General features: G+C 41.3%; 1 protein-coding gene across 1 annotated transcript; it reads left to right on the forward strand.

The window, feature by feature from the left end:
• Positions 1-11,988: 11,988 nt before the first annotated feature.
• LOC120442531 (LIM domain-containing protein A) lies at positions 11,989-21,320 on the forward strand. Its single transcript, XM_039619132.1, has 7 exons — positions 11,989-12,368; positions 12,537-14,076; positions 16,900-16,928; positions 17,489-17,617; positions 18,239-18,305; positions 18,411-18,518; positions 19,129-21,320. Exons 1-7 carry the CDS (start codon positions 12,250-12,252, stop codon positions 19,756-19,758), a joined length of 2,622 nt encoding a protein of 873 aa, XP_039475066.1. The 5' UTR covers positions 11,989-12,249; the 3' UTR covers positions 19,759-21,320.
• The last annotated feature ends 2,247 nt before the right edge of the window (positions 21,321-23,567 follow it).

Consider the following 23,567-nt stretch of genomic DNA (forward strand, 5'->3'; position numbering starts at 1 on the left):
ACTTAGACATTCACATTACTCACACTCTCATTACACATACATATAGGATCTTGGGGTGGGCACGCTACACGGATTCCAAATTACCATCAGGGTATACACCTCACCCCTGGCGTCGTTGCCCACCTCTCAATTTTAAATACACGTAGACATTGAGGGCTAGCAGGAGGGGCTATACGCTTACCTGCTGCTCTGGCAGGTAGCTCCATGCCCTCCTGGGTTTTAAATGCACCTTAGAACACACATACATCAACACTACATATGAGCGGGTGGAGGGAGGTTTGGAGTCTTCCTACACCCCCGTTCTCTGCGGCCTGCTGGAGCGGGGGGGCTAGGAGGAGGAGTTGGCCGTCCGACTGGGGTCTGGAATGGGGCCTCCCTGCTGCTGCGGAGTCGGGGCAGTCTGCTTCTCCCACCACAGGGAAAAGGGTAACATCACCTGGGTCTGGGCGCAGTTTCCCCTCCAGGGCAAGGGTACCTAGACCCGGGGCTTAGAGTACGCTTGGGGAGTGTGATTGTGTGTACAGTGTCTCTCTATGTCTGTCTCCATGTTGGGTGAGTGTTGAGTAATTGTATATGAGAGCATGAGGGTGGGAATAGATGTTTGTATCTGTGTGTGCCTGTTTGTCTGTGTCTATATGTCAGGTTGGGTATCAGACGCCACCTCTCTGGGGACATCTCAGGCCCTCCAAGGTTTGGAGGCCCATCTCCCCCCACCACTTCCCCTGCCGGTGGCAGACGCCCTCAGACATCGGTGCGTTGGTGGTTCTTTGTGTCCGGGGGTGGGCGCCCAGGTACCCACCGGCTCACTCCTTGGCGGCTGCTTATCGGGGCCTGGAGCCTGGGGCTCGCTCGGGCCACTTCGGGGATGGGGTGCCCTCGGCCTCTCGGCCCGGGGCTCGGTCACTCAGGCACAGCTGGCTGCCGGCGGAGCTCACGGGCACGTCACTGCAACCCCCCCCGGCTTCTGCTCCGCGGCTGCTGAGTGACCCCTCATCTGGGACTCTCCTCAGCTCTTTCTGGGATAGTGCTGGCTGCCCCTCTGTTGGTCTTCCTTGGTCTCTTGTGTTCTGGGGGCCTCTGGATGTCTGGAGTTTTGATCTCCTCCATACCTGCTTCATGCCCTGGAGGATGGGGCAGTGGCCCCCCACACCCTCTAGCAGATCATTACATGAAGGAACCTTTTAAAAACAAGCGCGTTCATGCTCACAGGTGCACACACGGGTGATCACACACACAAACTACACCCTTTTTGGCTCCTACCTCAAAGCACACTGTGCGCTGTCGATCTCACGTGCTGCACAATAATGTTTAATATTTAGTATTTACTGTCATATTCCCATATATCATTGTGATGTTGTTTATTACTCTCGTTTTCTTCTGCTTGCTTTCTTTTTTTTTAACAGGTGATCCAGGTGATCGATATATGTATTTTTGTCTGCTTATTCTGTTGGTTTTGGTTTTTGCCCTTCACCCCGTCCCTCTTCTCAGCTGTTTTCTTTCCCTCTTTCTTTCTCCCCTTTCTTTCCACCAGTCAAGTCTGTCCCGTATTCAGCAAGTGAAAATAAAATAAACAATAAAAGGTGAATCAAATGGACCATTACGGCAAGGCTGGGATGGTCCATTTGGTAAAGTAAATCCGTTGGGCATCTTTCTTCACCTTTAGACAATAATTCTGATGGCAAAAGAACCAAACGGGACAGGTTAAAAGAAGAAGAAAAAAAAACAAAAAAAAAAAAAACAAAAAAAAAAAACAGAACAAATAGATCAAATACATTATTAGTGTGCAAAAAGTCTTGGGCCACTCTTCGTTTCCTTATATTTCTCTACAAAAATAGGTATATGTTACAAAATTTTAATTCTATTTTAAGAACTACACATATACATTGAAACACAGCTTATGAGACAAAAACAGATTTCTGTACATTTCTAATGCACATCTTTATTCTTCAACACAGCTTGAACTCTCTTAGTCAACTGCTTTGTCTTTTACTGCATTGGCAGTTTGTTTGGGATCATTGTCATGCTAAAAAATTAAGCTGTTGCCAATCAGATGCTTTCTATGTACAACTGCATATTAAATTAAACTGTGATGACACTTTGTCTTCATATTTCCATCAGTTTCGACAAGAATTCCAACACCACTGACTGAACTGCTGCTCCAAACCCTGACACAGCCTCCACCGTGTTTTACAGATGGCTGTAGACCAGGGGTGTCGAACTCCAGGCCTCGAGGGCCGGTGTCCTGCAGGTTTTAGATAACACCCTGAGTCAACACACCTGAATCAAATGATTAGTTCATTACCAGGCTTCTGGATAACTGCAAGACACGTTGAGGAGGTAATTTAGCCATTTGAATCAGCTGTGTTGGATCAAAGACACATCTAAAACCTGCAGGACACCGGCCCTCGAGGTCTGGAGTTCGACACCTGTGCTGTAGACCCTCACTGTTGTACCCCTGAGTACCTATTTCTGATGAGACTTTATCAAACAGTGAATGGATCATCTGAAGGGTCTGATGATCTCTAGAGACCAATTTTAGGTCTTTGCTGGATTGTTTTTCTTATTTCTTCAGAATGTGACTTTAGTCTTCATCTACTGTGGATATTTTCTATGCTTGAGATGACTTCTTTTGTCCTCCACTTGTCCATTTTACAAAAATGTTTTAAAGATACACACAATGCACACCATTCTGAGTTTTTTTTAAAGTACATTTTATGTATACGAACCAATTCACAAAAACAGTCACCTCAATACACATTATATCGTAACGTAGAAACCCTACAATAAATACAAAGTATAAACTTCAACAATCAGATGACCCGTTACAAACAATGGTGGGAAGGAAAAACACCTTTTTAACAGGAAGGGTAAACTGATGCAACCTTAACTATAAGCTTTTTTTTAAAAGGGAAAGTTTTAAGCATAATCTTAAAATAATACCTTGTTAATGCAAAAATAATATTTTATACCTCTCAAACTGTTATTTTCGGTAGATTCAATGAAAGAAACAAATGTGATTTGTCACAGGCCACAAGTAATAAAATACCCAAGGATACAATATGAAATTCTTTGTTTGCATGTTTGTGTGTAGTATGAAACATTCCCATGTATCCAACTAATTAAATAAACTGTTTAAGGTTTGACATCACTTTCCTTTATTGCCATTTGCCTGATGAGCATGAAAATAAGTTAGTTGAGGTTGTGACACCCCCCTCCCCAACAAAACATAGCTGAAGTCTACAAATAACTTTTCCTTATTCATACCTTCTTTTAAGCTTGATCAGACATCCTGCTCTTCAGTGTCATTCAATAAAAACACCCCCCCCAAAAAACAACAACATACATGTATAGTAAAATGCTACTTTAAATTAGAGGTTTTAATTGTTCATGACACTGTACATAGTTCTCATAGAAGAGCTGAGATCATCACATACAGCAATAGCTGCACTGTTTTATGCTGCTGTACTAAAGTGGATCCAGAGCAAGGATGACTTGTTGGATGCCTGCTGCCCTCAGGTCTTCTTTCCTGACCTCACCTCTTCCATTTGTTATCATGTGATAGGGACCTCAAGAAGGGTAGTGTCCAGGACACAGACTGCAAAAGGAGGTTTATAAAACTGTTGCCAATCATCACAGGACATCTTGGATACAATGTTGAGTATTCTTTGTCCATTATGCCCACCTCATCAAGTCATTTACAGAATATTGATGTAATTATTTATAGAACAGAGACAAAAAACAGAGATATGGTTTTAAAGTTTTATAGATCATTTCCACTCAAATATTTTCCCCACCCAGACATTGTCCTTTTATGGAATGCATATTTAAGTCGAAGTGTTATTAAATATACTTTCAGCCCCACAAAGCTTATTTAAAAAAGCAAGACACCGCAGGGAATTGAACCCCGTCCCGACAGAGTCAGGAGTGCCACCACCGGAGTCTTTTGCTTTTTGTTTTTGCTAGTTAGGGCAAAAGCAAAACCTGGAAGAACAAAACAATTTGTTCTTCCAGGAAAAGAAAACCCGACACCTGGATGCTAATTATGCTGTCACCACACGGGGATTCTCTTGGTCACGAGGCTGAAACTAGAACAGAGAGACATCTGGTTTCCCCAATCCCCAAAATTCCCCACAGCGACACTGTATTGGTGTATTATTCCACGAAATCCGTTTAGCCATCATAAAGCCACGATACCAGAATCCCTTGTCAAAGCGATTTTCCCTTCTGCAATTCAGCAGGACTCGCGGGTCAACTGACAGTGAAGGCTTTCTTGCCAATTTTATGGCTGTAATGGGAAAAAAGACAGACAATTTAAGGCCCCCCCCCACCCCACCCAAACCCCACACTTGTACCAAGACTCATCCAATATGATGGGAGATTGAATTTATCAATATGGTTGTAGTTTACCACAGCTGATGCAGCATTTACCACAGCTATTCTTCCTCTGATGCTCAGCTCTTCAATGTATTAAATGAACCCTAGAGGCTGGCAGTACCAAGTGATCCAATGACTCCCTGCAGACCTTTAAGTTGTCTGGTTCAGTAGCAAGATAAGCTGAATGAGAAATCTGAAAGGGAGAAAGAAGAGTGTTTGCGCCCCCCCCAGACCCTCCTAACCATAATACTACTGCAATGTTTGACAACGACTTTATGAACATTGTTTTACAAATAAAATGTTATGCATAGCTGATGTGCATGCAACATGTTGAGTTACACATTAAAGCCATGGTATGTTAAAGAAAAATCAAGGGAACCGAAATTACTTAACTTAGCACCCACGAGACTGAAGTGATGCAGTATTAGCGAAAACAAGCTTGCAGCTCTTGATCTTAATGTGACTGGATTCTCAGTGTTCCATCACAGGTTAGGCCATCCCAGATGAAAAATTAAGAATTTGGGGTAATTTGACCTGAGAAACCAAAGGGAAAGAAAAAGGCACACAAACACAGAGAGCGGGGGCTTCTGCGAAGGACGTCAGGGGTTCAGATTTAAGCTCAAGCGCACAGGGGATTGGTACTTCATTCAGGGGCCACACTCATATCGCTGACAGCTTCCACAGATGGCTTTGCATTCAGAGGCAGGCGAGATCGGAGTGGACAGACGAGAATGATCTGAAACAAAGAGTGATCTACACAACACACCCACCACACAATACTCAAAGATTCGGGTTCTACTCATCTTATGGTTTTAAGATGCAAAGCAATAGGGCCCCAAGGCCAAAGAGGAATAAGCTAGTAAAGCATTGTTACTGATGATTTGAGGTTAACATAAAGCCAGTTCCAAGATGTCATTTTGTCAACTACAACATTGCAGAAGTTTTGACAAGTAAAGCCAACAGCTTACTACATGCTCCGGGTTAGGACTTGACTCGTGCTTGTACCAGTCTTGCACTGTGAGTTCTGTGAAGAGAAGTGTAGGGATACGCCCAACCACAACCATAGCACAAAAGAATCTAAGGCAGCACATTTGCGCTGCATTTCAGACCAAATTAAGCTGCACCATGCGCAGCTTTCCTCAGCTGCTTAAATTTTGAAACTTCGCACAGTTGCGCGGTTGCTAAGGTGACCAACCTGCCACTTGTACAGTTGCACAAGGGCAAGCAGCTGAGGGCTAAATGCTCTAATCTATGTAAACACGTCAAAAACCTGACTCCTTTTGTTCAAACTGCATGTTGGTTGAGTTCAAAGGGCAGCGTGATTCTTGTGTTCTCCTAGGTACACTGCTTTCTTCCTTTGGATTGTTCTGTAAGATCAAAGAGGCAGAAAAGAAACACCCCTGTACCCCTCCCCACAGTATCGTAGAACTGACTATTGTTATCCTTACCCAAATGCTTTACTGCAGATAATGTCAGAATCAATGAAGGTCCATCAAATCTTCCCGTTATCACAAGTGACTTGTTAAGAAAGCACAGCAGTGCTATTTCTACTGTCAAGTATAGCAAGTTGCTTTCATTTCAAGAATGAGGACACGCAAGTCCAGTCAAGATAAGTGACCCCTAAAGGGCTGAGAATTTTTTTTTTTTTTTTTTCGACATCAATATTTGATGGATTCAACTTATCTGCCTTCACTTTCCACTTTGAAATAGAAGTCATTCGAGCCCAGGTCACATCCGTGCTCTACAAAGCTCCAAGCTTTAGTCATACCTGAAAAAGCACAAGAAAAGCTCCCCCACACAAGCCCCCCCAAAAAGAACAAATGCATACCAAAACTGTATTCAATCACAACAAGCTATGCATTTATTATGCAGTAAGAAAATCCTTTACAGATAGTTCACTCATTGTATTGGCGATACAAAGCAAAGTAACTAATTGCAAAGGAATTGCAATGAAGGCAATTAGCCAAATAATGAATGTTAAAGTAAATGAACACATTTAGCCACCTTACGTGATGCTCGATGCGCAAGGAAACTTGTACATACAATGAGTTAGGAGTTCCTGATGGTCTTGGGTATTGAAAGCACACAGGACACAGCACACTGAAAAAATGCAAAGAAAAGCCTCTCCCCCAACACCCCTGCCCTAATACAATATGGCAGAAAACTACAACACTGGCATTATAGTAACATTGTAGAGAACTACAAGACAATACTGGATTACAGCAATTGCAACTGCTTTAACAAGGCCAACTTTAAGACTACGAATACAATTCACAAAAGATTGAAGCCATTTGCCATAAGAAACATTTAAAATACCACAGGCCTGAGTATGAGGGACTCCTTCCTTAACTGTAGGCATGGACTTGGACGTAGCTTTTTGAAGGATGGGCCTTACAAGTTAATCTGTAAGAGTCAAAAAAATACACAGCCCCCTCCCAACCCCACAAAGCAACGTAAAGCCTGTACAGAATTACAATGACTTCTAGTAAGGAGACGTATTACCGCACTCTCCCTGGGGGAAAGGAGCTTCACTACATCAGAAGACTACTTTTGAGGTTGCTATCTTGCGTTGTAAAGTGTCCACTTGAATCTTGTTGCTTGCGCCTGGATGTTTCCTATTCAAGCCATGTGCACTGGGCAATGTGGAGCTGTGAAGTCTAGGAAGAGACTGATTAACGCCCCACAACCCACCCCTCCCCCCAAAAATTCATCGAAGCCCATTTACAACATGTTCCAAATAAAAGTGAAATGAAAACTAATTGAGTCACTGAACACCAAATACCTTTCTATATCTCGTTTAAGCACAGTGGATGTGCATGATCTCGATCCATATCACTATTGTATATAGGATGAGCTCAACTTGTACCAAGCAGCTAGAAAGGGGGGGGAGATTCTGTCGATGGTCGCGTTAGGGGGCCAGGCCTGTAAAAAGAAAGACTCCAAACAAGTTTTAACACCCCCCCATCCCCCCTCCCCTTAAACCAAAAATATTTACCCACCAGGATCAACTACCATTTCAATGCAAATTCCCTTTTGAGTGAAGTCATTACAGTATACTTATGAAATGTAATGATGAGTTAATGTACAGGATAGTTACACCCACATGTACATTCCATGCATTAACTCACTGCTTGGGTTTAAGAGGTAGATGTAGCTGATCTGTACCAATGAGGTGCAGCTGAAGTACCGAAGGGTTGCCGAATACACAATTGGCCGTATGGGAGACCATCCACTTTCACACTCCAATGCAGAAAACTTCTCTGGGGGAAGACCTATCGAACAACAAAAGGACTGCCTCTCCCTCCGCTTGTGGAAACTACTTGTGATCGCAGGGGGGTAGAGAAGTCCATTAAGACGCTCCTCGTCAGCACACTACCAAGGCATTCATCACAGCAGACACCACCACACATTTCAGCGCACAACAGGAGGGGTGACCACGGTACAAAACACTTTACACGGCTTGCCTGAAAAGAGGAAGAGAGAGCTGTGCGAGAAGTTGTTCTACAACAGATGTTTCTGAAAAGTACAAAAACCAAATACTGAGTGTTACAGATACCTCTACCCAGTATACAAACCAAAGCCCCGCTTTAAACTTGTGATGCTAGAAGACTGCACGCCCTTGTCCCACCCTCTCAGCACTGGATCGGCATCGGGGCTGGTCACTGCGCTTCTACACTGCCCTGCGTTTCTGGCTCCCTCTGGCGTACACTGGCCGACAGCTCCTGATGCTTCCTGCTCTCTTGGCCCCCTCTGCTCCTCCCCTCCACGCCCCTCTGGTCCTGTCCTGCCTGGCTCCACACTGGTCCTCCCACGCCCTCTGGTCCTGTCCTGCCTGGCTCCACACTGGTCCTCCCACGCCCTCTGGTCCTGTCCTGCCCGGCTGGCTCCTCTGTGCTCCTCCCCGTGTCCCGCGACCTCGCTCCAAGCCGTCCTGCGATCTTCATCTAATAACTAAGTCCATTCCTCCCCGTGATAACTCAGTCCATTTTCCCCCCGAAGAAAAAAAATAAAAATAAAAAAAATCTTCTGTCTTCTCTAAGTGATGAACCTTTTTTTTTTTTTCCTTCTCAAGAAGTCCATAAATCTGAACTTGATATTGCTTGAGCTACTACTAGAGCTCTAAGATAAGCTTCCATTCTTCAGCATTACTTGACTGATGCTATTCTTCTTTCTTTGAATGCAGAATTGATAGCTTGAAACTTCAAGTCTAATGACTGATGGAAACTGAGCGAAACTTGGATTAAAAAAAAATAAAATAAAATAAAAATTTTGCATTGCAAAATGCTTCCCTGATCAATGGGATAAGAGTGAAAAGACAGAGGTAAGGACCTCATCCAAGTAACCGCTATCAAATAAAACTAAAAACGTCTTCATTGCTTCTTTGATGCTGTTGTTGCTTAATCTGTTCCTGATGTTTTTTTTTTTTTTTTTTTTTTTTTTTTTTTTAAAACACAGGCTGGTCTAGTCTATCGTAGTTCGATTGCACCTCCGAGCTTACACATAAACCCTCCGTTTTAAATACAATTACTAGCACTTCTCATAATCTACGTCTGATCACGACTAGGACATCCTTATTTTCTTTCTTCATTCTTCGTTTCTTCAGAATAAAAACAAATCTTATATTTAACAGAGTCACTTAACTGTAGTTAGATTGTGATCTAATCTGAAAGACCTCATTGCAAAATCAGTACTCTTTAGGAACCTAATTAGGCACCTAACTTCACTGCCTTATCAATTTCAAAAGTATGAAAATTGTTCCTCTGCCATTTTGTTGCTAAAAGCTTTCTACACCTTCCGGAAAAACACTACGTGAAGGTTGATAATGGCCGTCAGTCTGACCACTCCCTTTTCCACTGCCGTCTACTTACGTCATGACGTAAATTGAATTAGCCAATAGACGACGTTTACACGTTTCTACGTTACAGCTCCTATCTCGAGCCAACTGCTGTTAGTATGACCAAAAATGGTTACTTCGAATATATTTTTAAAAAGCAAGATCACCGCTAGACAAATGCTAAACATGACAGCTAACAAAACAACTGTTGCGGAATAACTGACAATACTGGCATAAATTTATATATTTGGCTGGCTAAGCCTAGCGTCAGCTCAACAGCCCTCGGCAAAAAAACAAAAAAAGAACGACAACAAAAAGGAATCAGGCCTTCGTTTCGACTCAGTAGAATTTGTGTTCATCTTCTACAATCTTACTCATTTGCAATAAAGCAGTACTAAAAAGCGTTTAACAAACCGAAAACAAGCGACACATGGTATCTAGAGATTTAAAGTACTTGCATTAAAATAATGATCAATAACGCTCAAGAGGCTAAAATTAAACTTGTCACAAACATTAAACTAGATAGAGCAAGGCTATATAGGTTCGAAAATAAAACCCGAACTTTAAAGATCGAAAAAGGAGAAAAAAAACCAAGATACGCTCAACCTGCAACGCCCAACTGCAAGACGAAAAAGCTTCAACGCGGTGTGAGTTGCGACAGCGTCACCAGCGCTATTTATATTGTTATAGTGATACGGCTACAAGAAAATGTGGTACTCATCCGCTAAAGTAGTCCCCCTTTTTTAAACAAAAACAAACCCATGTATTTGTTTATCTTAGCTTTAGAGTCCTGTCAGAATAATGAAAATAACACACGAACCAATGTGCGTGAATAAACGCAGTACTGTTGAATTCGGTACTGAGGCGCAAATAATTAAGATTTCTATTCTTAGAAGCCTTCTAATAATCGTTGCAAATAACACGTTGTTTGGGTGTTTCTGGTTAATTTAAACTTAATTTCGTCATTTGCCAACACATGAGTGACAAAACAGCGAGGTATACTGTAACAAAAAAAGGAACCTTTTTAATAATCCGACTAAAAACTAACGGTCAAAACAGCTGACGTCACGGGAAATGGTGCGCGGACTAATATTTTTTAGCTGTAACAAGGCCCTGCAAACCGGATCAAACTAGAACGTAGTGGAGTTGTCGGATCTACTTGCTTTTTACTGCAGTGATATGCTGTTTTTGATTGAATAACAAAAGAAAACAGCCAGCTCATCTCCTTTAACTTCGATGTCCTATGTACAATAAAGTTTTTCTTTTTATGTAAGATTTAGAAGCTACTGTAAAAAGCTGATGGTGTTTACAGTCTTTTTTAATCAAATGTATAGTGTGCTTTCACGGTTCATGAATTTCCACGTCATAGTTTGTACGATGTTAAACTTGATTTTTAATTCAGACATTAATGTTATTATAGGCTGAAACGTGTACGCGATAAATCCAGAAACGTCTAGAAACAACCAGAGCCTGAAAATGTGTTGCTGGGGGAAAGGTGGAAAATTACTAGATCCAAGCAGGAGTTCCCGATGTTCACCAGCAGAGGGTGCGTGCAGTTAGTCACGTACCTCGGAGAACAATGGGATCACCATGTTCCTCACACGTGTTTATATTAACAGGACTGCTTTTTAGCATTGATTATATCAACCTGGACAAGTCTGGGCAACTTCCCTTAACCAGCTATGTTTATTATGATGGTAAGCCATTGATCAGCAACAATCCAGAGTGGGGAGCTGTCCTCTGGCTGCTTTCAGGGCCCCTCCCCAATCCCAATGAATTGATCTCTTTCAGAGTTGCCACAAAGGGTGCAGTCAATGCAATGCAGCGATTTGAAAACCCCTGCATTATCATTCATGTGATAATCAAGGAAAACAAATCTTTTCCAAAGGGTGATCGGGACCTTGGTGTGATTAACTTGATTAAGAAGAAGAATAAACTGTGGAAATAAACAGAAAAGCCAGTGGAAATGGAGGTTATATGGGTGTTAGAGGATGAGCTGTGGAATTTTATAATGAGCAGACATCAGTCCCCAACTAACAGTGTCATTTTAAATCACAATATTGATCTTGATGAAACAGAGTTTCATCAAGATCAAGAAACAGAGTTTGTACAAAATCAGTTAAAAAGCGTTTGTATAAAGAACAGGAACATAAAGAGCAATGCAGCTGATGATGAAAAACCCATCAGCCACATACAGCAAACCAAATTACCAACAGTAATTAAAGTGGATGCCTGCCACATTAAAAAATAATGTGATACAATTTCTAATTGCTCACTACTTCCTGTTTTCCCATATATTGCAATACCGCTCATCCCTAGAGAATGTAATTACAAAGGAGTCAGTGGAAAGGTTGCAGGAAACCTCTTAAAATCAATGAGGTAGCATTGTGCAGTTCAATAGCTTAGATTAACCCTTAGATGTGCTTTTTGTATATTTATAAAAAGAATGATAGTGAAAACAAAGTAATAATAAATATTGATACTAGGATAGAGGCCTGAAATTGGCCCACAGGGCAGAACAAACATATGGACAAAATGAGCCCAGTTATAGATTGTGTTCCACAGGGTTTGATTCATTTGTCTCCTGAATGAGGACAAAGGTCATGCTCTTTCGGTTTGTTCAATGAGCACCCAGCTGTTAGCACATCAGAAGTGATGCAAAGTCAAAACAGCACCTAGGAATTCATACAGTCCTGCACACAAGCCATGATTCCATTAGTCTGCAGCCAGACACTGAGGAAGACAAACATAGTCATGCAAGTCCTTTAACAGGAGATGTAATTACCAAAGAGACTACTTTTAAGGACTGAACTTCTTTTTAGCTGGATTAGAAATTAATTTGCATGCTTTGGTAATTTTTTATCTTCAGAATGATTGTATTCATCAGTAAGATTGTTCTTTGTGACTGACATCGAGAGATAAGTTGTAACTTTATAGAGAAAAAAGAGCAGAGTACCAACACGGATCACCCTCAGCGCCACCAGTGCAGTCATCCCAACCAGGACCCCATCAACAGACTACCACCAGGAAAGCGAGAGGTCATGGAGAAGTATTTTAAACCGGTTCAGAGCCCAGCTGAGCTGGATAAGCTCAAGCCACGGAAAATCCACCATCATCGCCATCATCACCTTCACCATAGCCAAGACACTCAGTCACACAGGTAGGATGGCTTTTTCTACACACATTTAATTGGGTTTTTTAGTCTAAATTTGTTTGCAAGATTAAATTTGCCAGTTTATTGAGCTCGAACATCTGCAGCCTTAGACAAAATATAGTACGCAGGGTCCCTTTTTTCATGGTCAGTTTACACAATTTCCCTGTTTTGAAGGTACTCGAAGTTTGATGACACTGACAGGAACACAGATGACAGCCGAGAGCAGCCTCGCCACCATCAGCACAGTCACTATCTCCATGAAAGCCCTCGCCACGATGCTCACTATCCCCGTCAGTTTCACCACAGTGAAGAGGATGAGATCATTTACGACCATGATACTCCTGTAACTCTCTCAAGGGCTTCCTCTTCTTCCCTCTCGTCCTCATCCTCTTCCTCCTGGTACACAGAGTCAAGCGCAAATGATCCTTTCACTCTTTGCCACGCTGAGCGCCCACAGCATTCTCTGTCCTGCTCTAATATCCCAGATGTGCGCATAGGTTTCCGGGAAGATGAATGCAGTGAGCCCATTGTCTTTGCCACCGTCAAACACAGCAAAAAAGGCAAGCTGCTTCATGAAAGCTCACAGCAAAGAGGGAACACTGGCTTTTCTGCTCTTGACAGAGGTCACAGTCGGAGCGATGAAGCCTTTTTTCAGAGTAATGATAGTGGTGGAAGAGAACAATCTAAGCAAAATAACTATGGGCCTTTGTATAAGTCAGCTAGTTTGAACCGATGTCTGGCTTTCAGTGAGGAAAACATTCTTTTAGGGGTCTCCAGTGCCCCCAAGAGAGCAGTATCTTCAAACCAGCTACCCAGCAAAGGGATCCTCAAGAACAAGGAGACTCATACTGACATTCGTAAGACTAAATCGATGGAGGTGTTGTCCCCAAGAGTTGCTAAAGAACAAGGTCCTGGGCAGAAGGGTAAAGAAATTACTCAAGCTAACATAGAGCAAGCCAGGGCCAATTTTCTGCAGCAGAAATTACAGTTCTCTGCTTTTCTAGATGAGATTACAAAGAGCGTTATAAGTCCATCGTATCTCACCAGCTTGGGTGTTAATAATAATAAAACTCCTGCAAAAACATCTGACTCAGCCCCCACATCTAACCCAGTTAAGCCTCAGCTCCCACCAAAAAAACACAGAAAAGCCCCAGTGGAGGAGACGGGCCAGCATCCCAAACTGGCCAGCAGACAGGAGAAAGCACCTTTCAGTAGTTCTCGAAAACACTCAGACTGCTCCAATCCTGACAAACTGATTTCATATGCCATGAGGAACCACCACGGTAGCCCACCGCCTCGTCACCACCCGCACTCTGCCAGCCAAAGCCCACACCACGGAAGCAACCATAAGGACAGGAGGCCTACGTCAGGAGACAGATTTGGTAGAGGTGGCCCTCACCTCACCGATGAAACTAGCACCAGCCCTGAAACCAGTCAGTCCAAACAACGCCGCCACCACCACCGAAAACAGCAGCATAGCCAGCATCCACATAACCCGCACTTCCACCAACAGTCCTATCCAGACTCTGGTCACCAAGAACCAAGCAACTCGCCTCCAACTTCAGCCCAAGGTGCAGGGGTCGGATCTGAGTCTTCATCCACAAAATCCGATTCATCCAGGGCCAGGGACACAGCCTCCACAGCTACCAGCCACAGCTCAGATCAGAGTGGTCGACACCAGCCACAACATGTTGGGCACTCTCAGCAGCACAGGGTAAGTCCACTTTAAGCTGATACACTAAAATGACAACAAACAAATGAGTTTAGAGAGAGTCAAATCAGTCATGAGCTGTTATTCACCACCTTTAAAATATTATATCCTGCTAATATCATTGCTATGTGTATGTGTTTTCATTTTGAAGTTAAAGTTAACTAGTATAACTAGTAAGAACCATCATGAACAACGTGATGGAGAAGCCAGTGGTCTTCAGTGGATGGATTTGTGAATCAAATGATAAGATATAAGGGTGCTAATGAGCCAAAGCTCTAGTTAGAAAGCCAGCACCTTTCTATTCAGCATTATATAAATATATAATACTACAATTATTTCTTTTTTATTATTAATCATGTGTTTTTTTGATGGGCTGCTAAAGAACAAAGTGTGACGCACATTACACTGCATCAAATCATTGATATCTCTATTAAAAGAACAGAATGTTGCTCCTCTGTTGCAGAGGCACTGCTGCTGAGTCACAGGGTGTGTGGGATGTGTCAAGCACTGCGCATCGCATTACAAGCTGAGTCATTCTCCAGCATTGCAGCAAATGACGTTGAGTGCTTTTAGGGGAAAATTCATTTGAAACTACCTGATATATCAGTTTCGATTCTTTGTTTGCTCTGTGACCTGAAGGGACGTAACTACATACAATCACAAAGACAAATCTGCATACTTCCCTCATGGGAAAATGTGTGAGTAATACAGAAGGTAGAATCCAGTCGTTCTTAATAGACACACACAGACACACACACACACAGAGCCTTACATAATTTTGCCCCTTTCCATGCTGTAACAGCATAGATTCTGGTCTCATTTGGTTTATTTGTTTTATTGAATTCACATATACGCACGTGTACAAAGGGGAACATCCTGGCTATGGTTTAGCCTCACAGAACAAATCGATTATGTTTCTGGCACAGGTCTACCACAGCTCAATAGTTTATTATTGAGCTGTCCTCAGTAATGAAATGGTGACCCAGCCCGGGTATAAAGCCCGTGCCAGGCTCCAGCACCTATTAAAATAAATAGTAATGAATAGTTATAGAAATTATGTTGTTTTTGGAAAGTGATGTGACCTCACCCAGCCAACTGGAATTCAAATGAAACAATGACTTAGAGGGTGAAGTTCTGGTTTTCCGACAGGGTGCTTGGGGAGTTTTGATATTCGCAAACTGAAGCTGAAAGCCGTTCCACACCTTCAAGTTTCATTTTACATTGAATGTGTTGGATTACAAAACAAGAAATGTTTGAATCACACTGCATATTTTACAGACTAAGGAGTCTGCTACAAAAAACATTATTATATCTAACTAACTAAAAAAACTCTAAAAATAATCAACTGAAATAACAATTTGAATTGACACAACATACAAAACCTATTAAAATAAAGTGAAAATATACAAAATGCACCTATAGTTTTAGGCGGCAACACAACCAGCCCGAGGACACACTATTGCATATAAAAGGGTGGCTGTGGCTCAGGAGGTACAGCAGGTTGTCTACTAATTTGAACGTTGTTGGTTTGATCCCCAGCTCTTCCAGACTGCATGTCAAAGTATCTATGATTTACACCTGATGTATTCACTAGAGTTTGAATTTTAGATCAAAGCATTTGAGCATTAAAAAGATTAAATGAGGCTTGCAGTCGATATAATTTCAGTTCAGTTTTATTCAGATAGCAGAAAATCACAACAATAGTTGCCTCACAATGCTTTATATTGTAAGGTAAAGACCCTACATTAATGGAGAGAAACCACCCACAATCAGATGGCCATATATGAACAAACACTTGGTGGCAGTGGGAAGGAAAAACTCCCCTTTAACAGCAAGGAACTTCCAGCAGAACCAGATTCAGGGAAGAGCAGCCATCTGCTACGACTGGTTGGGGAATGCGGGAAGAAAACTTCCCCCTTAGTACCAGTTCATATGTTTGTTGAGACTGGCATGTTTATGAAATTGTATGTCAAATGTTTGCATTCATGTATTTTATCAATGAAATGTTGTAAACATCTTGGATCTTGTCCCTGAGAAATACCACTCATGTTACTCAATTTAATGCAGTTTTAATATATAGCTCCAATTCATAACAACAGTCACCTCAAGCTGCTTTATAATGTAAGGCAAAGACCCTGCAATATTAGAAAGAAACCTCATTAATCACACAGCGCTTTTTGAGCAAGCACTTGGTGATGGTGAGAAACAAAAGCACCGTTTTAACAGGAAGAAACCTCTGGCAGAACTAGGCTCAGGGAGGGACAGCCTCTGCTGTGAGTGGTTGGGTTTTAGGGGAAGAGAAGACAGCAGAGAGATCCAGGACAAAAGGTAAACTATAGGAGAGGGTTTTAATAATTGCTAACGATTAAATGCAGAAGAGGTGTATAAACAATACTGAGAGTGAAAAGAAATGAGTGAAGAAGAAACGCTCAATGCATTATGGGAAGCCCTCAGAAACATAATTCTATAGCAGCATGACTAAGTGAGGGTTCAAGATCACCTGATCTGGAAGCTAGTTCTATAATAGAAGGGACTGATAGCTGAAGGCCTTGCTCCCATTCTACTTATGAAAACTTTATGACCTACAAGTAAGCTCTCTCAGGATACTAGGGCACTATGAGGTCTTTAAGATTTGACAGGACCTGATTATTCAAGATTTTGTATTTGAGGAGAAGGATTTTAAATTTAATTATGAATTTAACAAAGATTACAATAAGGAAAAACTAACGCACTCTACAGTACAAAACAAAAATACCTGTGTCTACAGAGAATCTACAGCCTGATCTCAGCCACCGCCTCCTTAAACTTGTTCTATTCCTTTTTTAGGATGTGCTGTGTGACACTGACCATCTTCAGTAAGTGTCTCTATTTATATAATCTCTCTCTGCACACGTCACGTTTGACTGCAGATTTTCACGCCTTTCTCTCTGGCTCGTTCGGTTGTCTCTCTTTGTATCCGGTTATGGATCAGTGCTTATTGATCACACTAATGAGCTTCACTTCCCCCACATTCCTGTTAAAACAGGATGAAGTGTCATTATGAAACCTTTTTACATAACTATATGTCGTCAGTAATATGTATATGTTCCAGGGAAACCAACATTTAACAACCTTTGTGAATACCTTTTAGAACTACTTTTTAAACTAAACCCTAATTGTCATATCAGCAGTAATACCTGTCGCCATTGTGTTGATAATGCATAATTCACGTGTCCATTTATTTATTTATTTTTACCTTAATAATGTTAAACTCTTTGACATTTCATTTAAAAAGCACAATTGACACATCCTAAATAATTCACTCTGCAAGTTCTGGACCTTAAATCCTCCTTAAATCCTAAATTTTGAAAGTAGAATTAACCTTCATTATTAACATATGCTGGCCCTCTATTTCCAATCCTTCCTCTGTGTTCAGGGCACTGCAGGAGGAGAATGCTGATCTCCACCAGAACTTGCTGCAGACAGTGGTTTGCATTGAGAGCCTGGAGGCAGAGCTGCAGAGGACCAGAGACGAGCTCAGTCACGTCAAGGAGAAATACAAAAGGTTAGGCTAAACAGAATTCAAAACACACGTGATGACTGTGCATTGCTTAAGCTCTCTGACTCATGTCCATAAATAAATACTGAGCTTGGCTCTACAAGAGGGCGTGTGCACACATTGATTCCAGAGCCACTATTGAATGAACTCAATATCTGACTTTACTTAACACTTCCTATAGATGAATTGATCAGTGGAACATCCTGGATGAACAGCATAGGCCACAGATCTCCTCCTTGCGTAGGTGGAAATTCAGTGACATATAAACTGCTTCTTCACACTCACCCAGATTCTGTTAGGCCCATATTTATAACCAAACAACTGCTGCTGGCAGTCAGACACATACCAAACATTCTTCAGCAGACTGCTGCAGCTGGAGTGAATGGTCGCCTCACACTGCACACAAGTTGTGCGTCAGTTGTTGTAAGTTTATTAGGAGAGTTTGTTGTTGGCATTTGTCTTGACAAACAGCTGCCATTGACCTGACTCAAAGACTGCAGTGGTGCAGGCATTACGTTTAACAATGGGCCTTTATATACTGTGTTAAAAATAAAATGTAAGGATTTTGGATTAATTCTATTAGTGCAGAAAATAGATGAATGACATATTTTACTTCTTGTTTTGAAGCCTTCTGCAAACACATACTGGGACCAAGCAGGCCAATAACTTGCTGGGGGAGCACCTGCACATAGCGGTGAGAAAACTGGAGATTTATAAACTCTGAGTGAAACTTTTTTTTAAAAAGGAAACACATCGTTTGACTTTCATGCATGTTATTCCTTATTTTTTGCATTTGCAGTCCGAGAGCCTGAGCAGTGAAAGGAAGTACTTGCTCAATCGTGTGTCCAACCTGAGCTCAGAGCTGGAAGACGCCCACAGGACCATTGCAGCTCTGGAGAACATTAATGTAAGCACACTGACATCTAGTGGACATCAGTGCACACTTCTCCCTACTCAGTAGGCCTCAGGACCTGAGATTCATGCTAAATGCCTGCAGACAAACCTATGGACATACTGAATGTTTATCATTTCCTTATAACCAGAAATAACATAAAATGTAATTTTATGATTTGCGCTGCCAAATCATTTAAATGGTTTGGCAGCGCAACATGTTATCTATAATATTTGTGTGTTTCCCTGTAGTGTTTTGTAGCATATTAGGAGACATTACTGCCATGTTCAGTGTCATTTTGTTTTCAAAAGGATACTCATCTGGATCTCCAGTCAGTGCAAACAAAATACTGAAGCACAGCTGTCCACAACCCCCCCAAACATCTCTTTCCACATGCATAATCAGCTAAATGTTGCTTGAAATATGCTAAATAACGCATAGCAACCAAATGAAAGATGCTATGTTGCGCCAGAGATTATGATGAAGCACTGAGGTGATACTGTTTTTGAAGCTAATGTTTCAAAGTTACTAAAGCAACAGAATTAGATTTGAAAGCAGATGCATTTCATGAATCTTGAAATGTAAAGAGTAATGTTTACTTGTACATATTTTTTCTTAAATTTAGGTGCCATGCTTGATAAAGGAACTACTGAAGAAGCATTTTGATTCAGCTGAGGCTGTACAGAAGTTTCTCACAACCACTGCTGCAAACAGCCATTCTGCCACCTCTCAGCAAACAGATGGCCAGCCCCACCCTCCTAAAGCAGACAAAGCAGCACACGATTGGCTGACAAAACCAGAGGCAGGTCCACAGAGGGTCACAGCTTTCACACCCTTTAAACAGAGTGTACCAGCAACAGGAAATGAATGCGGCCTCTCGGGTCAGCATGAGCTGAGCCACAGCCCGCCTTTCTCTGTGGCTGAGATCAGCACCGCTATCTATAAGAAAATGGCTGCCAGTTATGCTGCCAGGCCACAGCCTATCTACCCCCAAAGCCAACAGCAGTCCTCTTTGGCCACTAATCATGCTGACACCCTTCCAGACCTCAGGCAGGGCCATGTAGCTAGTGATAACTGGGCCGGGAAGGGAGAGTTAAAGGTAACTCTTTTGGAGCAGGAGACTGATGATGTGAACTCTGTGTCAGCCCAGCAGATCCTGGATGATTTCATGCAGCACCTACAGTTACACAAGGAGGCTGGTGAGAGGAAGGAGCAACAGAGTGGGCAGAATTGTAGGGCAGAAGTAACAGAGTGAAAATGCCACAGGCACAGTGAATGTTCATCTTAATGCTTCGAAATGTGCATTTATTCATCTGTCTCATGGATATCTGTCAGATGGAAATACTGTATTTTGAAAATGCTGTGGTTACGAAAACTTGAACATTATGTTATTTTAGGCTATCTGTGGGTGACAAAGGAGGGCTTTGCATAATAGTCAGAAGATTTTCATGCACAAAAAGAAAGAAAGAGCCACAGCTACGTCAAAAGAGTGAGAAAAATGGCAATAAAATAACAAAGTAACCAATTATTTTATTAAAAATATGCTTTATGCATAAGTTCCTGTAGTATTAATTCACTGTCTATTTTTTTTTACCTTTTAGTTTTCTTCCAAATTGATAGTGAAGGCAAAGTCACAGTGGATATCACATAATATGGCATCTCTATCTAAATCCATCCATTCACCCATCTTCATCCAAGTTAAGGTCATGGGGGTAGCTGGAGCCTTTCCTAGCAGATAGGTCACCAGTCTGTTGCAGCGCTGACACAGAGAGACAACTATGGCCAGTTTAGAATCACCAGTTCACCTAACCCCACTAATTGCACGTAGAACCTTCTCGCTAACCAGCTCATCACCATGCTGCCCACTTCATACAGACTACAGAAGTATTTAATTGTCTCTGATAACAGATCATTGACACTGATGGGATCAAATGCGATCACTTTTAACAAATTAAAAAAACAGTGAAAGACAGGGAATTTAAAAGCAGGATACCTCAAGGCCTTCTGCTAAGTGAACAATGAATATTCAGTGAACGACTTTGAGTGACATCGAGAAAACAACATGAGAAAGGAAGCTAATGCCCCTTTGGAACCCATTTAAGTCTTGAGTCAGGGCATCTCTTTCTTAAAGCAGCAGGTTATTGTACCATCAGTATCACTAGAGACTGTTTTAATCTACATTTATTCATAATAATTCAACCAGACTCAGTTGTTCGTGTTTCTGCTATATATTTGTGTAAAATAACGCTTCAGGGACTGCTTTGGATGTTTCAAACAGTCTAAATAGCCCCCATGTGAAAACCTCTTAAAATTAATAAGTGTACAATGAAAAATACTATTTTGAGTTTACTGTGCATTGATTGGTTTGTGTAAATATCCAGAGATTCAGTGTAAATGTCTTTAATTCATAAAAAGAAAGTCAAATATTATGATTCAAAAATGTTTTCTTTGTACTATTGCAGGGTCTTTACCTTACAATGTAAAGTGCCTTGAGGCAACTGTTGTTGTGCTTTGGCACTATATGAATAAAATTGGATTGAATTGAATTGTTGACAGGAGAAAATCTTTTCAAGCTGATGTAAATGACAAATGTATACAGTTAGAATACAAAGGCGTGTACAGCTATTGTGATGGTGTTGATAAGCTTAACAGAACGTGTACACCTGGAATCTATGTGTTCCTTTAATTCTGTGCTTAGCATTCTTCTGGTATTAATGTTGTTTTAATCTAAATCTCTCTCTACATTTTGTCATTAAAAATACTTCTTTGTGTCTTTGCAGCTATTCTACCAATAAAGATAGTTTTGTTGATGCAGTATATCAGATTACAAACATTTGTTCATTATTGATGATTTCTTCTTCACTTTCTTGTTGCCAAATTCAAATGATATATAGCATGTTTTTTTTATATGCAAACAAAACAAACAAACAAACAAAAAAACCCAATTGGAAGGTTGTGTTTTAATCCCCGGCTCCTCCAGCCTGCATGTCAAAGTGACCGTGGGCAAGATAATGAACTCCGTGTTGCATTCATTGAAATTTAAATTGATGACAATCTTGAGTTTGAGGAACAGAAATGCATCTGAATGTGTGTGCTTCAATGGGTGAATGAGGCTTGTAATAAGAAGTACTTTGAGTGCTCAGTTAGAGAAGCCTTCAGTTAATCCAAAATGCTGCAGCAAGAGTACTGACAGGGACTAGAAATAGAAAGCATATTTCTCCTATACTGGTTTCTTTTCATTGGCTCCCTGTTAAATTCAGAATTGAATTCAAAATCCTGCTCCTCACATACAAAGTCTTGAATAATCAGACCTCATCATATTCTAATGACCTTATAGTACCATATCACCCTATTAGAGCACTTCGCTCTCGCACTGCAGGCTTACTTGTTGTTCCTAGAGTATTTAAAAGTAGAATGGGAGGCAGAGCTTTCAGCTTTCAGGCTCCTCTCTGTGAAACCAGCTTCCAGTTTGGATTCAGGAGATGGACACCGTCTCTACTTTTAAGATTAAGCTTAAAACTTTCCTCTTTGCTAAAGCATATAGTTAGGGCTGGATCAGGCAACCCTGAATCCTCCCTTAGTTATGCTGCAATAGGTGTAGGCTGCTGGTAGCTTCCCATGATGCTTTAGTATTTCTTCTTCATGTGTTAATAGACCTCTCTGCGTTGAATTATACATTTATTTTTAATCTGTGCCTCTCTTTCACAGAATGTCTTTTGTCCTGTCTTCCTTCTCTCTCCCCAAACGGTCGCAGCAGATGTCCGTCCCTCCCTGAGCCTGGTTCTGCTGGAGCTTTCTTCCTGTTAAAAGGCAGTTTTTCCTTCCCACTGTCGCCAAAGTGCTTACTCATAGGGGGTCATATGATTTTTGGGGTTTTTCTCTGTATGTATTATTTTAGGGTCTCCCTTACAATGTAAAGCACCTTGAGGCAACTGCTGTTGTGATTTGGTGCTGTATAAATCGAATTGAATCGAATCAAATCAAATCGAATCGAATTGAAGAAAAGTGCTACATGTATGCTGCTGACATATCTGAGCTACATTAAAATCTCTGTTGTTAGAAAGCTAAACAGGTTTGCTTGTAAGTTTTAAATGGCTTTCAATCTGTCTCACTATTCGAAAATATAGCTGCAAGCATTAATATTGATTTGCTGTAGAAAATTATTTGTGCTTTAAGAGCTGATAACGTGACACCAGCCTCAACCTAACTATAGCTCTGATTCAGGCTGTCATAAATACTTATAATAGCAGTTTAATCCTATTGATCCAGTCCCACCTCCCTCCCTATTGCACTATATTCATAATCCCCTGCAAACATAACTCTGGCCTTACTTTCACTGCACATGAAGCAGCTAACCTAACCTACCTCAAAAAAGAATAGAGGATCCTTTTGGGAACCATATTCTCTTTATTTCAGTCAGTCCATTGATTAATAGATATCTAACCTGCCCTATGTCTAATCATCACATTCATTTTAGTCCTTTTTAAAAATAACACTATGCCGTGGGTTGCTGCGTCACTGTAATGTAAAAACATTAATACTGCAGGTTTCTTATATTTAACTTCACACAAACAGTTTAAATGGAAATGCATGAAAAGTTAAGGTTACAATTAATTATGAGAATAATGGTTTTAGTGCATAAACTGAGAGCATTGTAAAAGATAAACTATACCATATGTTCCAGTTGTATTTCAAGTATAACCTGATATGTGTGGGCCTATTCCAAATGTATTAGATTTTTTCTTCTCTAACTGCATAAAATATCTTGGCTCAGTGAAAACTCTGAGTGATGCTGACAGTAAATTGGATTTTGTTCCACACTCCTGGACCCCACCGTACTCTTGCTCTTAGGTAAACAGTAATACATATTTCCTGTGTTTATTTCCTCAGACTTACAAGCCTGTGTTGATGGGCTTCAGGTAAATTCACCTGTCATAATAGTTCAATAGACCCTCCCATACTATGAGTCCATCAGATAAGTTTGCTGATCAGACACTGGCCTGCTTTCCCATTGGTTCCTGGGCTCTAATAGGATCCCAGGGACTCTACTGTGAGGATTACGGT

Source organism: Oreochromis aureus, linkage group 2 (assembly GCF_013358895.1).
Source record: "Oreochromis aureus strain Israel breed Guangdong linkage group 2, ZZ_aureus, whole genome shotgun sequence".
Lineage (NCBI taxonomy): Eukaryota > Metazoa > Chordata > Actinopteri > Cichliformes > Cichlidae > Oreochromis > Oreochromis aureus.

Coding starts and splice junctions, on each gene's coding strand:
- LOC120442531 (XM_039619132.1), top strand. CDS start 12,250: ATGGAGAAGTATTTTAAACCGGTTCAGAGCCCAGCTGAGCTGGATAAG. Junction 14,077..16,899: donor GGCACTCTCAGCAGCACAGG/GTAAGTCCACTT, acceptor TTCCTTTTTTAG/GATGTGCTGTGTGACACTGA. Junction 16,929..17,488: donor TGTGACACTGACCATCTTCA/GTAAGTGTCTCT, acceptor CTCTGTGTTCAG/GGCACTGCAGGAGGAGAATG.